The sequence below is a fragment of the Pipistrellus hanaki genome, assembly GCF_964339955.1.
Source record: "Pipistrellus hanaki genome assembly, chromosome: 19".
NCBI classification, from domain to species: Eukaryota; Metazoa; Chordata; class Mammalia; order Chiroptera; family Vespertilionidae; genus Pipistrellus; species Pipistrellus hanaki.
In genome coordinates, this window is record NC_140521.1 from 15,612,327 (window position 1) to 15,637,981 (window position 25,655).

The 25,655-nt window shown below is 45.4% G+C and overlaps 1 protein-coding gene across 4 annotated transcripts in view; it reads left to right on the forward strand.

Moving 5' to 3' along the window:
- The window catches only part of NTM (neurotrimin), a 356,476-nt gene that overhangs the window by 240,410 nt on the left and 90,411 nt on the right, over positions 1–25,655 (forward strand). For all 4 annotated transcript variants that reach the window (XM_084868345.1, XM_084868346.1, XM_084868347.1 and 1 more), the window contains exon 3: positions 8,105–8,230. In XM_084868345.1, coding sequence (XP_084724471.1) covers positions 8,105–8,230 — 126 coding nt within the window. The remainder of the gene's footprint in view (positions 1–8,104; positions 8,231–25,655) is intronic.

Below are 25,655 nucleotides of genomic sequence, written 5' to 3' on the forward strand. Positions count from 1 at the left end.
GTCTCCATCAGGAATGACTGCACTGGGTCGGGAGCAGAGCCCATCAGCACTTCCTCCCACATCTCAGCTCCTCCTGTGAGGAGCACATTCCAAACCACTGAACCAGTGGTTTATGACTAATCCCAAATAAAGCGCTCACTTTCCTCCCAGGGCTTCTGACTTTCCAACAAACATGAATGCTTTGAATGTGGAGACAGAGGAAGAAAGAGATGTAAGGGATGACAGGAGGGTTCTGGTAAAGAGAATAACAGTCAGCCTGGGGCTGTCACCATGGAGCCCCCCGCCTGCCCAGCATCTACAATAATTTGGGATTCTGAATGGAATCTAGCCTGTGCCTCCTGGGAAGAGGAAGCAACAAGTGCATCGCTGGCCTGGAGAAGGGTCCCCCTTGGGGCTACACCCGGTGCCCTCACATGGGGCAGCCACCAGAGCCTCTGAAGAAGAGGTTGGCATCTGCCATGGAGGCAGGGAGGAGGCGTGCTCCTCTCAGTCTCTAAACCAAATCACCCCCTGTGCCCAATGAACCTGTTTCCCCTAATGTCCAGAGGTATGCATTTTTAGTAACACTGATAAGTCACATTGAATAGTACTTCATGTTTAACATATAATTTTCCTAGTTTTCTTTTCCCCCTGATCCAGGAAAAAAATGTATATGTGTGTGTGTGTATATATATATATATATGTGTGTGTATGTGTATGTGTATGTATATGTGTATGTGTATGTATAAGTATGTATATGTATCTATACTAATAAAAGCCCTTGGGGGTGATCAAATCAGCAGGGGAGGGCAGTTGGAGGCTATCAGGCTGGCAGGGAAGCAGATAGATATCAATCAGGCCAGCAGGGGAGCAGTTAAGGGTGATCAGGCTGACAGGCAGAAGTGGTTAGGGACAATCAGGCAGGCAGGCAGGTGAGTGGTTAGGAGCCAATGGTCCTGGATTGTGAGAGGGATGTCTGACTGCCAGTCCAGGGATTGGGCCTAAACTGGCAGTTGGATATCCCCCGAGGGATCTCAGATTGGAGAGGTTGCAGGCTAGGCTGAGGGACACCCCCACCTCGTGCATGAATTTCATGCACCGAGCCACTAGTGTGTGTGTGTGTGTGTGTGTGTGTGTGTGTGTGTATGATTTACATTTATCTTTTTATGTATGCATCCATTATTCTGTGTGTATTTATTTTCTAACCCACATAATCCCTCATTAAAACACAACACTTTGTAACTCTACAATTTTTAATTTAAGGTTTTTGAACAAGTTTCTTGACCACTCTAAATATAAGTACCCTCTTTGTAAAATGTGGGAAAGGAAATAATTAGGGTGACCAACACTTGCCCATTTCCCTGAGACTTTTCTGGTTTCAGCACTGGAAGTCCCAAAATCCCATATTCTGGGAAACTGTTTAGTTCCAAGTAAACCAGGACAATTAGGAATAATACCACTTTAGAAATAATATCTACTTGTGGGTTGAATGCAGGGGTAAAATAAATAAAGGTAATATATGCAAAACACCAGTCATACAGCAGGTATTTAACAAATGGTAACTGCCGGTGTTATTATAGATGCTGAGAGTCTTTGGAGGCTATTGAAAGCTCTTGAGCAAGTTTATTCATGTCAATTTATTTGCATTTCCATACAGCCTTGTGAGAACACTCTCATTCATTCAAAAAAGTATCTGTTGAATTCGAACTATGCCAGATATTACGGTATGTACTGAATCCATCAATGAATAAGACAACCAACAACACACATTTTATTTGAGAGAACTGACAGTTATGCAACAATCTAGTATGGGAGTTGTACTTTTAAAAAGGTGATCAAGGAAGGCTGCCTAGAGGAACAAAGATTTAAAGCATGAGACAGGCCAAAACCGGTTTGGCTCAGTGGAAAGAGCATCGGCCTGCAGACTGAAAGGTCCCGGGTTGGATTCCAGTTAAGGGCATGTACTTGCAATTACCTGTAGGATAGAGTTGCGGGCACATGCCCAATAGGGGGTCTCATTGATGTTTCTAACTCTCTATCCCTCTCTCTTCTTCTCTGTAAAAAATTAATACAATATATTTAAAAAAAATAAAGCATGAGACAGAACCAGCTAGGCAAAAGGCAGGAAGAAAGACAAGCAGAGAGGACCGATCCAACGAATGTCTCTGTGTTTCAGGAGGAAAGGAGGCCAGTGACTAAAAGAGAATGACATGGGATGTGTGTGGAGAGGGAGACAGGATGAACCCTGGTTCATTGAGGGTCATTGAAGCCAAGGCAGTAGCTTGGCCTCATGCTCCATGATGGCCTCACCTCTTTGTTCACTCTGGATGAGAGGCAGAAGGTTCTAGATCATGCATACTTTCCATAGCTTGAATTCACAGCTTCACAAGTCAGCTTTGCCCTAGAGTTTGCCTTGGTCCACAGTGGCCAGTGTGAAAAGACAGATTAGTCCACAAACAGGCATCAGCTCAGTTGTGCCCATAAGAGTTTTCTGATCCAGAGTGAACATTCAGGCACCAGGCTATTGACAAAGGCCCAAGTGTCTGTGTGGGGTCTGCAAAGCAGGCTAGTTGAGGGCACCCCAGATTGGTCCTCGTGATTCCATAAAGACCAAGGTCCCAAGCCATAGCAGTGATGCCACCCTTGCTGTGGGAACTGTATGAGTTGCCATGGGCATCTTGGATCTTCACTCCATGGAGGAAGGAGGAGGCATGGGGAGAAATGCCACAGGCAGCAACGGAAGCTGTCTGGTATGCATAGATCTGCGTGTGCAGAGTAACCCGGTCCAGGCAGCTCAGCCCCACAGGACTGTGCAGTGCTTAATAAAGCATCTTAATTTGGATTTAATAGGATATCTACCGGGTGCTAAAAACAGCAAATTGCTATTTATTAATGACATAATTATTAAAACTTAACACCTGGGCAGTGGAAGCTAAACCAAGACTGGGGAAGTTCTCTATAATACTGTTTTAATAATTATGTTATTTAACTATTTACACATTTGAATTAAAATTCAATACCAGGCAGGCTGAACCTTAACATAATGTAATGGTGTGGAACTGTATCCAGAGTGGGACTCATCAGGCTCTGCTTTTCCTCCCAAACATCACCTACCCACTTCCCAGTCTCTCTGTGTCCACATGTGTGTGTTTTCTAGATCTATGGCAGGCATGTCTATAGAAACAAGTTGAGTGCCTTTTTATGAAACCATGAACTCTTAGCAGATCTCAGACCTCACCCAAGACCTTTGATTGTATCATTCCAATCACACTACCCCTTGTCATCTCACTACAGATGTCTAAAACAGAATCAAAGTAGTTAGACTGATCTCCACAATATTAGTTCTCCCTATACTACCCAGAGATCTGCTAGCTCAGCCATTAGCTGCTCTTGAATAAAGTGGTGTTCATATTGGATTCTGTATTCCTATTCCCCCATCAAGGGTACCAGCCAGCTCTGGCTCATCTCCCATGGCAATGCTTTCAAATCCACCTTTCCCCTCCATCCTTATAGAGGCAACCACTTAACCCAGGCCTTGGAAATCTCATATAGATTGATTTTCTCTAACTCCAATTTCTGTTTTCACTGGGATGCATCGTTACCCGGTTATTTTGCTTAAAGTAAATTTAAAATATACAGTATTCCATTAAAAATTTTTTTGAAGCTTGCAATTACCTGTAGGATAGAGTTAAAATTCAGAACCTAGCTATTTAGGCCATTCTATAATCTAGCTCTAATTTAGTCATTGATCTTGTATTTCATTCCTTCTTGAGTCGGTTACAATGCATTGATCCTCCATCTTTGTTGAAGATATATACATGTGTTTGCCAAGCACACACAATCTAAAACTCACTTATTGAGCACTTGATATTACTAGGAGCTTCTCTAACTGTATTTAATAAACTTATTCCTTAAATTCTCAAATAAACTCTGTGAAAGACATGTGATTATCAACTCCATGGCAGGGATGAATAAAGAAGGCACAGAGAGGTCAAGTAGCTTGGCTAAGGTCACCCAGTTTGAACAAAAAAAGAGCCAGGGTCCCAACCAATACTCTCTATTACCTCCTGTAGTACAGACTTCATATTTTCATGCTTCCACTAGGAGCATCTAGTGGCTTCTGCTTTAGTTCTGAGAGTGGGGAGTGTACCTCTGGTCAAACACCTCAGCCAGTGGCCATCAATGGGTGGCTTCTGAATCTTGCCCAGGGGTAATTTTCCACCTTTAGGTTACACTCTCAGGCAGGATTCAAAGGACAGCAAGCATTTCACCAACTTCCAGTTCATGAGTTGGATGTTTTCCAGTTTTTAGTGGGGAGGGAGACGATTCTCGATGATTCTTCCAAGGATGGGATGTGATTGTCTCATTTAATATACTGACTTTGCTGACAGCTCTGGCCCAAACCACCTTCTGATCTACTTGGGGACTGTCCATTGTTCTCCAGTGCATGATTAGCGGATTAGCTATCATGTAAGGAGCCAGGAAAATGAACTTCCAGGAAGCCCTTCCAAAGCAAAAGTAATTCATTACTCGACCTGATTTCCACTTAAAATGTACTTTAAGCACACTTCCAACTGTAAACCCTAAATCACCCTGTATTCACAAAGTCCATCATTTTTTTATTTTATTGCATGGCGTTGGTGTGACATAATCCCTTGCAGAGCATCTTGGAGTGCTTTCCAGATCTATAAATTACTCACCTGCACAGTGGAGCGCTGTCTGCAAGGCCACCACTGTCACTCTGCAGGCAGCCTGTCCTCTGAGAAGCAAGCAAGACAATGGCTGCCAAAGAAGGCCAGGTGCAGGGGCCAGGAGGATGTATGGATTGGCGGAGTGGTGCTTGGAGAACTGAATGTTCCAGTTAAAACACTGAATAAATTCCATCAAGTTTAAATGCTTTTAGAACTAAGAGAATTCAGAAATGTGGATCTTTCAGATAGTCAGCCATTCAGATGTTCTGTCATTAACTCATCAATTATTATTCTGTCTTGGAAGAATCAATCTAGCTTTTAAAGTGACATAGCCATTAGTTGCAACATTATGTCTTAGAAGTTCTGGATGATAAGACCCAGTGTTCTCTCCTCAACCCTCATCATACTGATTCTCTATTGTTTTTGTCCCACCAAATACCTGTGAGAGTACAGGTAAATGTATGTGCAATCACACACACACACACACACACACACACACACACACACTCTCACACTGCCTTTCTATCTGAACATAATGTGAATTTAAACATAAAAATGATGGATTGTGCCTAGCTCGATGGCTCAGTTGGTTGGAGCATTGTCCCATACACCAAAATGTTGTGGGTTCAATTCCTGGTCAGATCAGGTTGCAGGTTTGATCCCAGGTCAGGGTACATATGGGAGGCAGCCAATCATTGTTTCTCTGTCACATTGACATTTCTTTCTCTCTCTCCTCCCTTTCTCCCTCACTTCTTCCCTCTTTCTCCCTCTCTCTTTTCCTCTCTCCCTTCCTTTCTTGAAAATCAATGGAAACCATCCTCAGATGAGGATTAAAAAAGTAATAAAAATTATTAAGGTCATTCCTTTACGGAAGACACCCTATTCAGAACAGCGGATTTGTTTTGAAATGAGGAAGGCTCTTGCTCAATATCTCATCTTCAGATAATTCATAGCATAGAAAACAGATGAGAAAATGTAACAAAAGAGATTAATTTAAATGCTTTGAAAAAGCTATGGAATCCGCAGGAAGAGAAAGGCCACACCCTTTGGAGATCATGCAGAAAACCTAGAAGGTGTGGTAACACAACTAGGCCTTGAACAATTCCAATAATATAGGTAGTTGGAGAGAAGAGTCTAAGAGATCAAAATCAGCATCAAGGACATGAGGACAAGGAAATAATGTGAACTCGTGCCTATTAATGAGCTGCCCAGTGTGTGCAGTGTGGAAAAGAGTGGTAGAATATTTTAAGGAGAAGGAGGAACAAAGGCTAAGGGAAGACATCTTTTTAAAAAAAATATATTTTATTGATTTTTTACGGAGAGGAAGAGAGAGGAATAGAGTTAGAAAAATCAATGAGAGAGAAACATTGATCAGCTGCCTCTTGCACACCCCCTTCTGGGGATGTGCCCACAACCAAGGTACATGTCCTTGACTGGAATCGAACCTGGGACCCTTCAGTCCGCAGGCTGACATTCTATCCACTGAAACAAACCGGTTTCAGCAACATCTTCTTGATATCTCCTTTTGTGTGAAGGATGAAATCCAGTGCAATTAAAAGTGCTGGATCAATGCTTCAGACAGAGGAAAGATGAGCCCTGAAATTTCCAACCATCTCATTTCCATGTGAGGGCTGCACTCTGGCCTTGGAACAGGGCATGGAGGTGATGGTCAGGTTCCCTGGGACCTCCAGGAGGCCAGATGGTGTTGTATGCTGGTAGATGATGTGCCCCGGAATTGCCCACTGTGATGGCTTTGACAGGTGTTTATTCAAGGAAAGAAACTAATATGAAGAAACTTAAGAGAGCTGGATGGAGGAGCCAGTTAATTTGTGAAGAATTAATGAGTCAAATCCACTGTCAGTAGAACTGAAATGGTGTGTGTTAATGATCCGGTTCTGAGGTTGTTAAAATGTGTAGCAGGTTGGGAAGGTGCTGAAACAACCATTATAATCCCCATCCAATAAATATCTGTTGAGCTTTGACTATGGATATAAATATAAGTAAGTCATGGCTCAGGCCATCAAAAAGCTCATGGTCTAGTGGATGGGAGATGCTTAGCCAATAACCATTGCATAGTGGGATAGGTGCCAAGTGACATTATTACTCTATAAACCAATTGGAAGACAAATGAAGAGTCATGCACAGACTGAATATCACATTCACTAGTTTTGATGATACTGGAGAATTAAGCTTAGGTGTGTAGCAACAATTAGCTCCTAATTCAGAACCCCAGATGAGATGGGTGCCCACAGACAACTCCTGGATGTGCTATGGCCCTCCCACACCTGTGGAACATTGGCCTGGGACACTTGAAATAGGAACACCACAACAGAACGTAGCTCCTTATTGGGAGCCTGGCCCCCAAACTAAAGACCGAACAGAGTGGGGTTCCTGTTACCAAATTTACCAATTAAATCAAACCTCTCCCTTCCTTTGAGGAATTGTTTTAGGCATCAGAGAGAGAAAGAGATTTTTTAATTCCCCATCAGGCTGTGAGTAGGCAGATGAGAAGCTGGCATGTAAAGTCCTACAGGAGGGCAGAGAGGTACAGGGGTTAGAAAAGGTGCAACATTGCCCAGCTGGCATGGCTCAGGGGTTGAGTGTCAACCTATAAACCAGGAGGTCACACTTTGATTTCTAGCCAGGGCACATGCCTAGGTTGTGGGTTTGATCCCCAATGGGGCATGCAGGAGGCAGCTAATTGATGTTTCTCTCATCATTATTTCTCTCTCTCCCTTCTCTCTCTCCCTTCCTCTCTGAAATCAATGAAAAAAATATTTTTAAAAAATCTGCAACAAAGTGACATTTGATTTGCACCTTAAAGGATGACTGGAAGTTTTTTAGGAAGGACATAAGAAGCAATATAAACCCCCAAATGCCTAATTATCAGGAAGGGCATGATGTGTTGGGGGTGACAAGGGGATAAGTTGAGGTAGAATCAGTGGGAATACCAATGGTAACATAGTCTGACACTTGATCCTGAACAGCCTGCTATCCTAAGACAAAGTGGGTGGATATGATCAGCTGGGCAATAAGGAATAATTAGAGGTGTTTAGGCAGAGGTGTGACACGCTCAGAACTGTATTCCATCAACTCTGAATGCAGTGGGGAGAATGACTTGTGGATGAGTGTCGGAGGGGACTTGGGTGAGGGTTCAGACAGGAAGAGGGTGGAGGCGAGGACAATAGTGTTGCATTGAAATCCATTCCCATCAATACTTCCTGACTCTGGGTTTAGACAGGAGGAAATAGACAATAAATTCAAGGTAAGCTGTTTCTTTTATGTTTAAGATAATTCCTCTAATTTCTCTCCATTTGTTCCCATAACCCTTATAGTTCAGTCCCCGAGCTATTCTGCCAGCTATTATTGTGAGACAACAAAGAGATGTTTCCACAGGATATTTATTTTCCTTCCACTGGCTTTTGTCTCCACAGTATCTCCCAAAATTGTAGAGATTTCTTCAGATATCTCCATTAACGAAGGAAACAATATCAGCCTCACCTGCATAGCAACGGGCAGACCGGAGCCCACGGTTACCTGGCGACACATCTCCCCCAAAGGTAAGAAAGCAGTTTGGTGCATTGTGTCGTGAAAGGAACTGGGAGAACTGTTGGCCACAGCTATGAGGTCATGGTGCTGGTGATTTCACCCAAAGGTTCCTTGGTTGTTGGTAGCCTGAGAACAATGCTCGCGGCTCTGCGGAGGATTTGGTGTTCTCCGAAAGATAGGCCTCTCATCTAAGATTTCAGCAGCCATGCTTGAGCTCCTCTTCAATCCCTGGGAACTGCGTCCCAGCTGGTGGTGGATGAAAAGGGGGTAAGATGTTCTGGGAAAATGTCACTGGGCACATTTGATATTGGACAATGCGCTTTCACGGCATTGTTCAGCTGGTTGTTTTAAGAGATAGAAAGCACAAACACCAAATCAATTGAGAGCTCTGAAGGGCCATGTTCCTAAATGCACAATTTCCAAATCGGGATTTGTTCAGCATTTTCAACTATCTGGTCTCTATTTCATTAGTTGTTTTGTAGCTTTGTTGTTGTTTTACTGTGATTAATCCAAGGTGGTCAAATTGGAAATTTTACTTTTTCTTGATTAGATATTGCATAGACCAGACCAGACTAAGTGTTGTTTTGTGCTTTCATGGATTGAACATTAAACATTTAGAATTTAAGTAGATGCCATTTATCATTAAGTTGGCTTTTAGTCATGGTACATTAAATTATTTTCTTTGTGTTTCAATATCGCTTTAATGCTGGCAATAGTCTAGGCACACATCTAAGCATGGGGGATGTAGCAATAAACCAAGACAAGATCACATTCTCATGAGGAAAATGACCAAAAAATGAATATACAAGACACCAGGTGGTGATAAGGATGAGAAAATAGAAATGTGTATATTGACTGAAGGAGAAGAGGTTTGGTCAGGGAAGGCCTTTGAGAAGGCGACTTTGAGCAGAGACATGAATCAAGAGCCTTACTTTCATTGTTTATTGTGAATATCCATATATGGATGTATGCATGAAGGTATGCGAACTGCTGAATAGTAAGGATGCCAAAGGAACTCTAGTGGTAGTTGTTTGCTTGGTGTTGTAGGTCAGGTCCCCCAAAAGCGTGTACGAATTTTATTCAAGATACTCTTGGAATCAACCCTTGTGGAAGGAAAGAAAAGGAAGAGGGTTGGACAGGTGGAGAAGTTGAGTTGCACTGCAGTCACGTGGGATATCTCAGCTCACAGGATGAATTCTGAAGCTAGGGTGACCCTTCACACATGTTCTTTATTGGAGGTGAGGGGGCTAGCACAGCAGTCCTGAAGCTGGGCTGCCCTCAAAAAGGCTGTGACCTGTCATCTCTTCACATGACACTATCCCCGTAAAGCTGCACCTGAGCGAAGGCTATCCACCACCAGCACCCGCACCCCTGGGGCAGACATCCTCTCTTCCCAGAGGAGGCAGCGCATCAGCATCCACTATACCTGGGAAGATTTTAAAATGCCAGTTAGGGGTATGAGGGGCCCTGAATACCAAATCCCCTCTCGTAGACATTGACAATTTGCCCTGCTAGAGGTCTTTGGAAAAACCATGAGGTTTTCAGTGTTGGGCTCGAGTCCCAGGAGCTGCCCCAGGCCATCATTCCTGAGGCTACCCCCATGAGCAAAGGCATCAGAGAGCTTCCCGTGTCTCTGTCAGTCTCCTGATGTGAAATGATGTTAAGTGAGTATAGGCCCACCATCCGGGAGGAGGCCTCAGGTGTGCATGAGATCATCACTGATGGAAGGTGGCCCTGGTACCTGTGAAGGAGGGGCCCCCATGGACAGGCTTTGGAAGACCTTGGTGCACACCAGTCAGTGCTGCCTGATGCTGAGTCCCCAGGGCTCCTGGATGCCAGGGCCGCTGCATCTTCCACTCTGCAGGGCATTTATCATCCCAGCCAGACGTGCTTCGCCCTCTACCAGGCAGAGGCCCTGTGGCCTCCCTCTCGCAGGTCTCCCTCTGTCTCTGTGTGAGGCCTTTTCTCGTGTCCTCCTTTCTCTCTTCTCCTCGGGGCCTCTTTTCCTTTTGTTTTGCCCTTTGATGCCTTTTCCTTTTGTCCTTTGCTTTCCTTTCTCTCTCAGACTCCCACATGTTTCCACTTTAATTGCATTTTCCCCACATGTTCCCCCCCCCCCCCCTTTCTCTTCTCCACACAATGACTTGTGTCTTCCTTCTGACATTGGAGCCCTCTTCTGTTCATCTCACTGAAGTTCGCACCGCTGTGCCTTACACTCCTTTTCCCGTTTGGGGGCCATCAAGCAGATTCATTTCCCCGGGGGACTTTACCTGCGCCTGGCTCACAAGCTTCCTTTTACCGGGGTTGTTAGCTGCTATGGAAACAGAAGATGGATCAAGGGGAGAGGAGCAGGATAATCAGAATCTACCAGTGGATCCATGTAATGGAGATGAACAGTCTTTTGAGATCCCTGGTCCAGATGAGATAGCTCAGATTCAAACTGATAAGAGATGCCAGGAGCAGAAATTAATCCCCAGGGACTCACCAGGAGCTGCCACCGGGCTGCTGCCAAATCAGAAGTGAAGCTACAGACTCGTAGCAGCCACACCTTCATCTTTCCCCACTAAATATCTCCAAAGGATGCTTATTTTAAATGAATTATGGCAGGTGTGAGGTTCCTCAGAGAACAAGGTATGCTCACCTTTGTGAGAGCTCCGAAGGGAAGGGAGAGAGCAGCTGCCATATTTTGTCTCATCCTCTGTGCATGGACCAGGTCTCATCTGGGATCATTCTTTTTTTTTTTTTTTTTTTTTTTTTTTTTTTTATTTATTTATTTATTTATTTATTTTTTACATATTTTCTTGATTTTTTTTTATTGCCCCCCTCCCTCCCTCCCACACATCCCCTCCCTCCCCATAGTTTTATGTCCATTGGTTGTACTTATATGCATTTATACAAGTCCTTCGGTTGATCTATTAGGATCATTCTTATGCACACACCCAGTACAAGCACTTTTGGTGACCCTGAAGGCTTCACTGGATTCTTCTCTCCCCAGGCTGATCTGTTTGTTCCGTTCATTTCTGAATAATCCAAGCATCCTCCATCACAACACACATCACTATTTGCAATAAGCTAAGCCTCCTTCGAATATGCATTTCTAGGGGTGACCACCTTTTATGTGGAAAGGGGATGCCGAAATGTCAGCCACCATTTTACTAGGAATGGCTCATTCATTTCTATGCACAGATGCTAGAAGGACGGAGGTGGCAGGGACTTGCCCCTAAGGTTGCCTGCCTACCGCATTATATCAGGGGGAGAAAATGCCAGCTGTCCATATCCAAGAGGAAGAGGGGGTTGAGGCCTCCCAAGCTATCTCTCTGCATCTCGAGACTGAGAAGTACTTTTCCATCTAGTATGATAGCATGCATCCTAGTTCCTCATAAGAAGTTGCTGCTCTAAAGAGTTCAAGGACAAAGGGCATTAGCTGTGTAAAGATATCTGCCCTCTTGTGCACTCCTGCTGGGAACGTATAGGTTTTGTGCGCACTTGTGCGGTGTTTGCAAAAGGAAACGCCCCCATCGCACTGTCCCATGCCAAAACGCCAAATCCATCTTCATGAATGCTTTCCTGGTCCTTCTTCAAATCCCGTGTAAATTCTAGGAGTCTACTCAAGTGGCCAAAGTACCACCAGCATGCCCAGAGCCTCCTTCAGATACATACCCCAAGTATGACTCTGTGTCTTATATTTTCTCCAGATCTAGGGATACAAGAATTTATGTTAGCACAGCCCTTAAGTGCTAATGTTTCCATCTCCAAAAGAATGCCTTTGATGTTCTTGATGCCTCAAGGTCTTCTCTAAATACACAGAAACACCATCTCTGTGATCGTATCCTAAAGTATGCTTTTAGGACATCCCTATTCAGAGAAGAGTGTTCTCAAAATCCAGTTTTAATTTTTCCAGTTTCTGTTGGATTTTAAGATCATTAAAGAGAAGCCCAAGATTCCAGTGTTTTCATATTCCTGGGAGGAGAACATAGAGCTGAGGAAAAGGCATGACTCCAGTCACTGGTGTGTGGGTTTCGTATATTGGGGCAGGGATCACTTGGGTCTTAATGATCCTTCTCTTTCCTTCTTCCCTCTCCTTCTCTCCCATCAAATGAAGCACAGAAAATGAAAACCTCACTTAGGCTACTGAAAGAACACCTTGTACCCAGATACTGGTTGGGGCTCAGTAAGGTCCTGGAGGCTGTTTACAGCAATGTCCCGATTTCTAATTTATGAGTTTTCAGAGATCAGGGCCTGCCTCTCATTCATCTTTGATTCTTTACCTCCTAGCACAATGCTCAGCACCTGGAAAGCATTCAAGAAATATTTGTTGATTTGTGAGCAAGCACTTACTTGTGCCAGAGCCTGAAGGGGCATGCTTCTTCCCCCATCCAAGGGCCTCATCCAGATTCCTGAGGAACTCTCCTGCTCTTTGATGTTGCAGTTGCTATCTGGCATGTTTCCTCTTGATCTCCGCTGGCGAGTCTTCAGGACATTTGCTCTGGTCTTCACAGGATCTTCAAGGCTTTGTTGGGGTCCCCTAGTGGGAACCCCGCCGTGGCAGGGCTTGACTTCTTGGAGGAGACACTCCTTTTCACATTCTCTTTGCAGAAATGGAGGAGGTTGCCAAAACCAGTTTGGCTCAGTGGATAGAGCATTGGTCTGTGGACTGAGGGGGTCCCAGGTTCGATTCCGGTCAAGGGCATGTACTATTGGTTGTGGGCACATCCCTGGTGGGGGATGTACAGGAGGCAGCTGGTCGATGTTTTTCTCTCATAGATGTTTCTAGCTCTCTATCCCTCTCCCTTCCTCTCTGTAGAAAAATCAATAAAATATATTTAAAAAAGAAGGAAATGGAAGAGGCTCAGCAGTGATTCTGGGGAGGGTCTTCAGAGAGCTTGCTTCACCCTCCTCTTGCTGTGTGTGCTGTGTGTGTTTCTCTGGCATGTTCTGTGTCTGGTCTTCCTGGACCCTTCCTGTGCCTAAACCCTCAGTATCCCTCAAGAGTTTTATAAAACAACCCTGGATGTTGCCAGGGCTAGTTAGTTCAACTGAATGTGAAAGTGGTCTGCTGCTCATGGGTTACAAAATGAAAATACAAAGAAAGACATCAGTGCAACAAAGAGAAACATCATCTTAAAAATTCTTCCCACTCCCTGCAGTGTGTGAGTTGAGGTGGTTGATTGGTTGGCTTCCCCAGTGCCATACAAAGGCCTGGGGAGCATGGTTAGAGCAGAACCATATGCCCATCGGGTCCCCAACCAAGCCCTTGGGATGGAAGCCTTCTCTCTCCACAGGGTGGAGTGGGCACTTCTGCAGCCCCCCCCCCCACCCCCCGCACCCATCCCTGCAGGGCCAAGCAACCTTCCCCTGCAGCCAGATCTCTTCCCTCTGCCCCTCACTTCTCCTGATGCACTGGAAGAGGCCCAGTGGGCAGTTGGTTGTCCCAGCCCTTGTGTCTCTGAGTTTCAAAGGGTGCCGAGTTGATGAGGACAAAGTGACCCTTCATGGAAGCTCTTCTCCCTGCCCATGCCCTGAGCCACCCCCTGCACCTGCCATCCCCCGCCCCCATTTTCCCATTTGTTAGCACTGACAGGCCTTCCTCCCCAGCCAAGCAGGACACCGAGCACTAATTGGCACTGGAGGTATCACAGCTTGAGTTCGACCAGAGCTGGCAGGCTCCATGACTCCGGTGACAGCTCTGTGAAAAGGTGTCAGGAGCACCGCTCTGGCATGCCATCGGCTGACGGCAGCACCCTGGCACTAATGAGCAGCCTGTCAGCACCAGCATCAGGGGCCCCGTGTGGCACAGGGATCATTAGGATGGCAGATGAGAAAGTTCTCTCCAGCAAAAGAGCCGGAAAGGGAGGGCAGGAGCACAAAGTGGAACTCCTGGCATCGACTTGCCCACGGAGGGTTACCACTCAGAAGGAGGGTAACCACTCAGCATTGGGGTAACCATCCAGCAGGAAGGGACCAGTATTAAAAAAAAAAAAAAGGAAAAAATATTAGTTAAGATCTCTATCTATGCCAGCTCTGGACAACTCCTAGACTCTCATTTTGGCTGGGTTACCCTGTAACCAACCAATTGATGCATGGTACAGACCCTTCTGCAGTAAGCCAAGGGGGACCCAGTGAGAAAATTAACTCCCTAATCAAGGCTAAGGTGCTAGAAAACCAGGAAGCAGCCCAGGTTCTCAAGCAGGAGGGACTGAGGGAGAGAGGGAAGCTTGGGATCTGTGTCTTTGCTGTGTGTGGGGCAGGCTCCCTGTCCCCAAGGCCTACTCAGTTGCCACCTCCTGTCTGTCTGCTGCTGGAGCATGAGAATCCAGGAGAGTCAATTACGTATGAGAAGGAAAAGTTTCCTGGCACTTCTTCTGAGAGCTGGGCGTGGGAACAGCCAGTGTGACCACTCTACTCATCTGCTCCCTGAGGGCAGGTGGCAATTTCCCTGCTTGTTCATTCCTGTGCATCAGGCTGAGGATGGGCCAAGCCTGGCCCTTCTTTGAGGCTTTGGCTCCATCTTCACCAGTGGAGGCCACCTGAGAGAGGAGAGAAGATGGCGATCTGCCTGTAACAGGTGGGCTTTGAAGGCAGTTCCAACTGGATTTCAATTCCCCTCCACAACTCACTGGCTGGCTCATTCCAAGGAAGCAATACATCTCTCTGCAATGCGCTTCTTCATTCATGTTCTTGCTTCTCCGTGGGTAGAGCATTAAGGAACTGGTCTGGGGCCCTGGTTGCCACACACATTGTGGTCACTCGTATCAACTTGGTGCTCCCCACACCCTTGGCACCCTCACCTCACACACACCTGTTCCCTGGAGCACTATCCTGCAAGCTCCTTTTGGATAAAACTCTGGTTTTGTGCTAAGGCTGTGCTCAAACGCTCCACTCTGAAAGCCTCTGATGACCGTGGTCAGGCAGAGTGAGTTGCCCTTTACTCTGAGATCCCACAATGCATTGCATGCCCCTCTAGTGATAGCTGTTCTTCCATGTGCCCACGGGGCCTCCTGTTGTCCTAGGCAGGGTCAGGGAGGCCAGGAATCAGCCTCATGCTGTGAGATTGTATCCCAGTGCCTAGCACAGCAGCAGGCATTCACAGGCCCCGGCTAGTGATTGCCCAACAAAGATAAATCCAATCGGGAGACACAGTGTCTTTCTTTTCCTTTTTAAAATTAATTCTCGCCGGTACATCATTTAAAACAAAATCAATTTTAATGAATAAAGGGTAAGCTCCAGGAGCCTCATCTCTTCCCATCATTCTCCACTGTGGATCTTTTGTTCCCCAAATCATCAAAGGGATTCTTCAGCGGAAGCTCTCCCTCACCGGTCCCTGAGCTGCCCCCACACCAAGGCTTGGCCTCATCTACAAAATAAAAACAATGATTCCTTTGTGACACGGCCATGGCAACAATCAAACATGGACGTCCATGCAGAGTGCCCAGCTTCTAAGGGAGGATGCATAGTAGGTGCCCAACAATGCCAGCTTCCACTTTCGTAACCTTGGCCAGCCCCTTCCTTCTCACTCCCACCCATGACCAGAACGGGAGGGAATGAAAATTCTTTTGTCTGAAAAGGTTGAAGTCCTACATAAGCCCAAGCTCAGACAATTGCCAGGATGGATAGCTATCCAGAGGTGCTTCGTCAGCACCTCCATCACCCCCACCATTTTCTAATTAACAAAGGAGCCTGATTAAAATTCCCAGAGTACCCCCAAGTAGCTATCCTGGGAGGGTCCAAGTGATTGCTATTGCAAAAGGTATCACAGTGGTCACTGATGGTGGGAGAAGAAAATAATTGCATCCTAATGGGAGGTGGCAGATCCCTGTCCACAGTAGCAGCCAGCACACCACGGCGGTGTGAGGCCCATCCTAAACAGAGAAAGCATTTATTAGGCTGAAGGCAAACCGGTGGCACAACCAGGAGAACCAGGGCAAAGGGCTCCAGCCAGAATCAGAGCAAATGATTTAAGCGCAGACACGCAGAGGAAGGTGGGAGAGAGGAAAGCGAGGAAAGACAATCATAGATCACTCTTTACCTGCGTAATTCTCCTTAACTATAAAATTATAGCGAGACGGATACAGCGCGGGTGAAATTTGCCAATGTCAATAAGGGTTTTTGTAAGTTTAATATTTATGATCCGCTTTAAAGCAATATGATAGCAGCGCAACTTCCTACTTCAAAGAAGGGAAAAAATCATAAAAAGACTAGTGGGGGAATTAATGAGTTCAACGTGCTGGAATTGAGAACATATGAAAGGAAGCCTCAGTCGAGAAGCCAAGGGCAGGAGAGCACACCACAGACACTGTTTGTGGTTTTACCCAATTATTTTAAAACCCTTGAAAGATGTTGTAGCATCAGAGGGCTGCTGAAATCAGACATGGCTAACAGCTCCCTCTCCCACACTCCCCCTGAGTCTTCGGCTATTTATGCTGGCACTTGACGACCGTTACCATGCAGAACTGTTTTTGATGGAACCACAAAAAAAAAAACAAAAAAAAACCCCACACAAGGCGATTGCATCATCTTCCCCACAGATGCTAACCAGCCCTGACTCAGGAAGATGCAAAGGCTCATTAAAATGGCAGCCCCCCTCCAGCCCAGAGACCCCCATCCCTGATGCTCACCCAGGACAGGGTCCGGGGGACCAGAAGGGCCTCCACAGGGCAACACCACCTACCGCAAGCACAGTGACCTCCACCCCATAGCACCCTGTGACCAGTGAAAAGCTAGAGGAGTTCCACGTCTAGGATCTACCATCACTGCCACGTGATCTTGGAGAAAGTTTCCATTCAAAATTCTTTGCCACCAGGACGTTCATGTGTGGTTCTGGCTTTGCATTTACTTTTGGATCCTGAATCCTGTCATGACTTGTGAGGGACCGCCTTTTCCCTGAGTCTGAATGGCAACTAGAGTCTTTATGACTCAAAAATAGCAATAACTAATCATTTCTGAATGCTTAAACTGTGCTGGGCATTCTTCTGAACATTTGCATGTAGGGATGGAGATATATATATATATATATATATATATATATATATATATATATAATGTTTTTTTTACAAAAACGTATATATATGCAATCACAATCAGGTCCTATGATTAACCTGCTCTACCACATGAAAGGGAGATATAGAGATGTCAGGCTAATGGGCCAAGGTCACAGAGCTCCAGTTGGCAGCAATGAAGTCCCACCCCTGGCAATGCCTCCAGCACACATGCGCCTACCACTGTGCTTTATACCCCAGATCTGGTGTGGGACCTAGAAACCTGCATTTTAACAAATTTCACAGGTTAGTGTAATGCACACTCAAGTTTAAGAATTATTGGCATATTAATATTTGCTATGTTCTGGGTGCCCTGCTTTATATAAATTATATCATGCAGGTTTCACAAATGCTCTAATAAGTATGCATTTTTAAAAAATTTTTAAATATATTTTATTGATTTCAGAGAGGAAGGGAGAGGAAGAGAGAGAGACAGAAACATCAATGGTGAGAGAGAATCGTTGATTGGCCGCCTCCTGCAAGCCCCCTATTGGGAATCAAGGATGCAACGGGGGCATGTGTTCCTTCCTCTCTATAAAAAAATCAATAAAATATATTTAAAAAATATAAAGTGTGTATACCAGCTGATAACTCACTTAGTTTGGAAAATGAACTGTATTTTAATAAACGCTGACGTATAATCATTTAAAGTATGTATAATTTGGGGGGACACCCTGTATCTACTTTTTGGTGTGCTGCAGACTTTTGGTAGTTAGTTTTATATGTGCCATGAGATGTACAGGGTTGAAAACCACTGTTGAAGGTCTAGGGTAGGGGTGTCGAACTCAATCAGAGAAGGGGCCAAAATCTAAAATCCAGCCTAAATCGCGGGCCAAATGGTTTACTGAACAGTCATAAACTGACAATGTCATAAACTGACAGCGGAGTGCAGTGATGACAGTGCGGTGCGGGCCACATTGCAAGGCCTGGCGGGCTGGATTTGGCCCGCGGGCCTTGTGTTTGACACATGTGGTCTAGGGGATGCATCTATTCTCAAGCTCAGACCTCCTGCCAGCCTCGGGTCCTGGCGTGTCTTCTTCACAGCGTTCTGGCAAATTCACGTATGCTCTGTCCAATGGTGGAGCCCAGGTTGAGCACTCTAGCCTCCCTGATATCCGTAGGCTCCTTTCAGTGGATTTTTGCATGGATATGTCTGCACCAAGGGCATAACCCCAGCATGGAGGGCTGACCTCTCTGTATGCTCTGCCTTTAATTTTGTGCTCTCTCCCCCTCCCTGTGCCCATGACCATGGCTCCCAGCAGTGAGAAGGATGCTCTCTGACTTGATTTATTTCTCCCCGTGTGCAATGCTATCATTCACTCACACAATGGCGGGTCCTCTGCTTGATTGGCATTAGTGGGTTGTTTTACACGTTAGCAGTTTTAGATATGGAAAGGAACTGCTGGATTTCTGAGTATGGTTTTCCTTATCTGACTCCACTCAGTTTCCCTAATGTGTTTGTGGAGTACTTCATCTTCCTAGTGCCATGAAATGCTTTTCCCACTGAGCCCTGGCAGCTGGGAAGGAGTGAGCAGAATACCAAGTCACTGCTCCTGGATTCCTGCTCCTCCAGATCCTGATGCCCAGCCGGCCTGCTCATGGCCTTGACCATGACCTTGGGGTCAGGAAGTGGTAGCCTTCCTTCCTTTGGAAGATCACATTAGCCCCTTCCTTCTCTCCAAAAGAGGCTGGTTCCTCTTGGCTCGCCCCTCCTTCAGTCCCTAAAAACAAATTCATTTCTCTTCCTTCTTCTAACAGGGAGTTGAAATGGATGACTTTGGACTTTATCTCTCCTCTATAATAGATTCAAGACTCTTCTTGCTTAACTGATCTGCAGCCCAGCAGGCCTTGCGGTTCTCTTCTCACGCCTTGCATCACTGCTTTGCCCTTTCTGGAGCGGTTCACTGGGGTCACTGCGGTTGATGCTATTTGACCAGTCATCTGCATGATAGAGCAAGACAAATGGTGCTCTCCCTCTATTGATTTATTTATTCCATCCCATGCCATTCCAGAGAAGGGCTTAAGCAGAGAAAGTCGCATGCGTTTTGCCCCCAGAAAAAACTCCTTTAAAAAACAATGTTTAGTCCTCACACATTGATTCATTTATTTACTCGGTAATCATTATGGGGCACCTACTTCTATGCTCTGTTTTAGACAGTGGAGAGACATGAATGTACAGAGCAGACCAAGCCCCTGGCATCATAGGGCTTATTCTCTAGGGGAGAGACAGAAAGTAAGCCCGTAGATATTCAACCTTATAAAGTTCTGTGGTGTATGCTGCAGAAAAGTTCATCAGGATAAGAGGCAGAGGTTAGCAGGCACTGTTTAGGGGTAATAATCTCAACAGGAGTATATATGGATGGTTTCATTAAGAAGATACCCCAGCCGAGACCGGTTTGGCTCAATGGATAGAGCGTCGGCTTGCGGACTGAAGGGTCCTGGGTTCGATTCCAGTTAAGGGCATGTACCTTGGTTGCGGGCATATCCCCAGTAGGGGGTGTGCAAGAGGCAGCTGATCGATGACTCTCTCTCATCGATGTTTCTAACTCTCTATCTCTCTCCCTTCCTCTCTGTACAAAATCAATAAAATATATATTTAAAAAAAAAAAAGAAGAAGTTGCCCTAGCCCTAACCAGTTTGGATAAGTGGATAGAGCGTTGGCCCACAGACTCAAAGGTCCCAGGTTTGATTCCGGTCAAGGGCATGTACCTTGGTTGCAGGCACATATCCAGTGGGGAGTGTGCAGAAGGCAGCTGATCAATGTTTCTCTCTCCCTTTTCTTCCTGAACCTGAAGGTGAGGTGGTGACAGTTGGTATCTGTTAGCGAGGTCAAGCCTTCTTGTGATCCAAAGCATGATGACCTACCTTTGGGAAGCCATTAAAGGTCAATGTGAAGATCATGAAATTAGGCATGGAATGTAGCAATACATAGAAGGCTAAATTTCCAAAAACCTGGGACTGGGTTTAATGTGGCTTAGGAGCGAGGCCGTGGGATAAGCTGAGAAGCATTCTCGCATTTCCAGTTTGGCTTCCATTACTGCCTATTTGGGGGGATTAATGTTTATTTGTCTGGCTTCTTGCCCATGTGGCAATAGGTAGGATATTAGATACTAGCAGATGTCTGATTTCTGGCTATTGGATTATGTACCGTAGGTTAACTCCCTTTTCTCCAAATATGACCATAATAAGCCAGACTTATTTATTTATTTCCAGAATTAGGATGTATTAGATTGAACAGAAATGATAGCATACAACAGCTATATAATAAACAGGCAGAAGGAATCATCTTTTATTCAGTGGATATTTATTTAGTACCCAACTCAAGACAAGTGGATATTTTGATGCTTCAGATTGTGCTGTGAACACAGCATATAAGTCTCTGTCCCATAGGACCCCAGTGGGGAAGTATTGGGAATATAAGACACATTAATATGCAACCTGATATCAGGGAGATAGTACTATGGATAAAAATAAAACAGGAATGGGGTAGGGATGATAGATGGTGCTATTCTAGGGTGTTGAGAGAAAGTCTGAGCAGACACCTGAGTGAAGAGGGGCAGTGAATGGGACACATTGCCAGAGGGTGTTTCAAGCGGAGGTATCTGCAAGTACCAAGGCCATGAATTGGGACTATGTTTGGTGTGTATGAGGAACAGCAAGGATGTAATGCACAAAAAGTGACATAGGATGTGGTAAAGAGAGCGAAGAGTCAGGTCCTCTAATGCACATATGTCAAACACAAGGCCCGCGGGCCAAATCCAGCCCGCCAGGCCTTGCAATGTGGCCCGCACCGCGCTGTCATCACTGCACTCCGCTGTCAGTTTATGACATTGTCAGTTTATGACTGTTCAGTAAACCATTTGGCCCGCGATTTAGGCTGGATTTTAGATTTTGGCCCCTTCTCTGATTGAGTTCGACACCCCTACGAATGCCTTGACAAAATAAAAAAGAAAAAACACTTTGGAAAATGTTCCAATAAAACAATACAGGCAGGTTTTAAAGAGGAAAGTGAAATAACGGAATAAATCTTTTCAAAAGGTCATTTTAACTGCTTGAAGGGAAAGACAGGGTCATGGGTAGTGTGAGGAACACCAGTTAGGATACCATAGCTCTGGTCCATCCAGAAGTGATGCTACATGGAATAGAATGTGTGGGAGGGTGTTTAATCTGGAATACATTCTGAAGTTAAAGCTGAGGAGATTTGCTGATTGATGACACAGAAGCTGTAAGAAAGAATTAGGAATCACAAGAGACTCACAGATGTGTGGTTTGTGCCACTGGTGATTGGGGTTATAATTTCCTGCTATGAAGAACTCCAGAGGGACAGGCTAGTGGGTGAAAGAGAGAGCTTAGGACTTTAGATACACAAGTGGAAATGTGACTAGATAGTTGGCTATGCAAGGGTACAGGGGCTAGAAGATTAAAGCTAGGGGTTATCGGCACTCACAATGTATTTGTGACCCTGACACTAGTCCTTGCCACCTATAGACTGCAGATGAGAGTTCTGTGGATCAATCCTTGGGACATTCCAACATTTAGGTGTCAGGAGAAAAGGATGATAAGTTACCAACTTCCATCGAAAATATTTCTCATCAGAGTCCTAACAAATTCATTCTTGTGGCCACCATGTCCTTAGAGACAGTTTTTTTGTTTTTGTTTTGTTTTGTTTTTAATCCTCACCTGAAGATATTTTTCCATTGATTTTTATTTTATTTTATTTTTTATTTTTTAAAATATATTTTATTGATTTTTTTACAGCGAGAAAGGGAAGGGATAGAGGGTTAGAAACATCGATAAGAAAGAAACATGGATCAGCTGACTCCTGCACAATCCTGCACAACCCCCACTGGGGATGTGCCTGCAACCAAGGTACATGCCCTTGACCTGAATCAAACCTGGGACCCTTCAGTCCGCAGGCTGATGCTGTATCCAGTGAACCAAACCAGATAGGGCTCCATTGATTTTTAGAGAGACTAGAAGAGAGAGAGAAAGACAGAGTGGGGAGGAGCCTGCAACAGAGCTACATGCCCCTGGTCACAATCAAACCTGGGGCCCTTCAGTCCACAGGCTAATGCTCTGTCCACTGAGCCAAACAGACTAGAGCTAGAGGCACTTCTTTTCTTGGAGACAGAAAACAAACAAACAAACAAACAAAAAACCACACACACACACACCACACCCCTTGATTGATAGGGCATACTGGGAAGGCTGGAAGCATTGGAGAGAATTGGTTTCTTCTCTCTGCATCTCTGTTTCTAACACAAACGCATGGCGGTTAAGAATTCAGTGCATCTTAGCGTGACCACAGTGTTTTCTTCGACATCCTGTTGCTTCCCTGGACTTTGCAGCCAAGCGTCCACACTGACCAGTCCCTGTTATGCTCTTGAATGGCCACATTTCTCTGTGTATTGATATGTTTTCTCTCTTTATCACAGCACTTTCCTAGACCTCTTGATTTTGGTCACTTGGGTGTTGTCATGGCAATGACATCCTCAATCGAGTGGTGCTGTTCATGTTGTCATGGTTATAAGGACCTCTTGATGAGAGCCCTACTTCATTGTCATCATGCCAGCAGCAGTAGGAAACTTCAGGATCTCTTGGCAAGCCTCAATGCTTAGACTAGGAGCTAGTGATTCTGCCCCTGAAAATGCAAGTGGCAGTAATTAGGAAACTAGCAGTCTAAAATGGTTAGGTTTTATTCATTAAAAAAAGAAGAGTGAAAGAGGAATCACCATCACTATCATGCCCATCATCATCATCATCATCATAGCTAATATTTTTGTTATAGATTGGCTATGCTCCAGGCACTGTTCTAAATGCTTTACATTAATGAACTCTTTAATTTTCTTGACAACCTCATCATGTAGGTATTATGGCTGATGTTTTATAGATGAAGAGCTTGAGACGCAGAGAGCTCACTTAAGTAACTTGCTAATGTGTGAGATGGCCGAGACTTCAGTAGGAAGTGTGGTTGTAGAGGACTCACTCTGAACCCATTACCTTACTGTTTACCATCTCCCTGTTTTATTACAGACTAGAGGCCCGGTGCCTGAAATAGGCCTGGCCAGCAACCAGGGCCAATCAGATTCCCCACCTCCCCACCTCCCCAGCTCCCAGCCTCTTTCTTCCCTTCCTCCCTCAGTACCCTGCTGCTGCTGGTCACCTGCCATGTTCCACACTATCCCCTCGGGGTCAGCGTACGTCATAGTGAGCGATCGAACTCCCATTCTCCCAGTCGAACTCCCAAGCCATAGATAGATAGATAGATAGATAGATAGATAGATAAATAGATGGACAGATAGATAGATAGCAGAATTCAAGTTATAATCAGCTGGAAACTCACTTCTTTTTTTCCCTAGAAACCATTTTTAGGTTTTGAAATATATGTATTTTTAAATATTTTAATTGGATTCTCTAACAACCATAGGAGTTTAGAATTGCTTTGAAGCCTATTTTACAGATGAGAAACCCCAAGTTTGTAGAGTCTGTGACTTCCCCGGGAAACTTGACTGCTACACATAGGGTGTCTTTTTAAAGGTTAGGCCTGAACACATGAGGATCTATGGATTCAGGATCTAGTGTTTGTTACGCTCTACTGCATATCATAGCACATTCCAGAGTCCCAAATTCAGCTCTGGGGAGGAGAGTGGCCAGAACTCCCAAGGTGACTTGTTGCCAGCAGTCAGTGCTAAAGGTGACAGGAGGTATAAGTGGGCGGGTATCAGCAAGCTGTCCTTCATGGGTGTGGACTGTGCTACTAGAACTGGGTCTGAGCTTCATCAGGGGCATGGCATGTCTAACACCTAAGACTTGAGTTCTGATCTGCGCAGGGTCTGCTTGGCCACATTGCCCACCCTCTTTGAGCTTGAGTCATCTCATCAGTCAAGAGAGGAGCTGACAGGATACACACACACACACACACACACACACACACACCCTGGGCTTGTTGGGAGGGCTACATGGGACAAACGCCTGGAATATAATAAATGCGTAATAAATGCTTGTCATAGAAGTGATGGTATGAAATGTGTTACCAACAGCTAGTAATAGAGTGCATAAATAATCCTGTCCTTGGCAATAGCACCTTACCTCACTTTAAATATGAACGGGCTGCTCTTAACACTGGAGTGAGGTACCATAGGTCAGATGCGGCAAGTAAGCTATGGATGCCCACCTCCCGCCACACCCCATTTATCTAAGGCAGAGCTCGGCCCGTGCAATGTCTCAGCGACCTCTTGACAGCCTTTTCCTGAGCCTCAGTTTCCCCTTGAGCCAAACCTGCAGCCTCTTCTAAGATTCCCAGTGGACACAGGGGAAGGGCTTCTATGAGTGTCTGGTAAATGGAGATAGTGAATGCCTCGCTGCTGATTTTCTCCTCACCACGCTTCCTTTCACCTGAAAAAAAAAATAAATAAAAGCAAGTTTACAATTAATAGCATCTGACTTGGATAAACACAGACGCTTAATTAAAATAGCAGAAAGTGACTGCAATTTAACCAAAGTAATACTGTGTTTGAGGTTTTACTGAACAAAAACGAAAGTAGAAAATTCTGTTTTTCTCCTTTAAAAAGACACCCCATGTGTACCAGCCCGGCCTGCACCGGATGGGTTCTGTCCTCTGTGTGTGAGCCACATGGTCTGCAGAGTAAACTCAGTGCAGTAGCCATAGGTCACAGTGAGGCCTGGCAAAGAGTCCTCCCACTCCCACTTCAAAAAAAAACCACAAACATATCTTGGAAATACGGTCCACCTGCCTTGCCAATACCCACCTGCTCTGTTGCTTCCTCACCTGCGTGACATTGCACACGGCCGTGTGCGTGTCCCCATGTGCCTTTTACAAGGACACCCTCCTCTGCCTGACTCACCACCGGGGCAGCCTGAGTGGGTGCAGCCATCTGCACCCTCCCTGAGCACCAAGGCTGCTGCTGAGCCGGTGGGAGGCAGAGGGCCAGGAGGGTCACAGCGGTGTCTGTTTCGAGACACGAGTTAGACACAAAAGGAAATGAAGCACTTCCTGCTGCGTTGTCGTCACTCCACCCCTGTCTCGCCTCAGAGGTTTCTACAGCTGGAGAGTGCTGCGAATCCAGCCCTTCGGAGCGATTACATTCCTGTTGACTATAAACTTCCCACTGTGCGGGCGAAGGAAGGAGGCACGTGTGCCAAGTGCTCAGAGGGATGAATGCAAGTTATTCCACCATCTGAGCACACACACCATGTTGGGAAGCATTCGGGGGAATGAGGAAAGGAGGAAAGCAAATCCATGAGTGTGTTGAGAAACTGACATCCCTCCATTGGGCTTTCAATGAGGAAACTCGGGCTTCCAGGGCCTTCTCTCTGGCTCCTGGCTTCATGAATGACGTGTGTTTGTCTCTGGTCCATATGTTACAAAGGAAAACCTTCA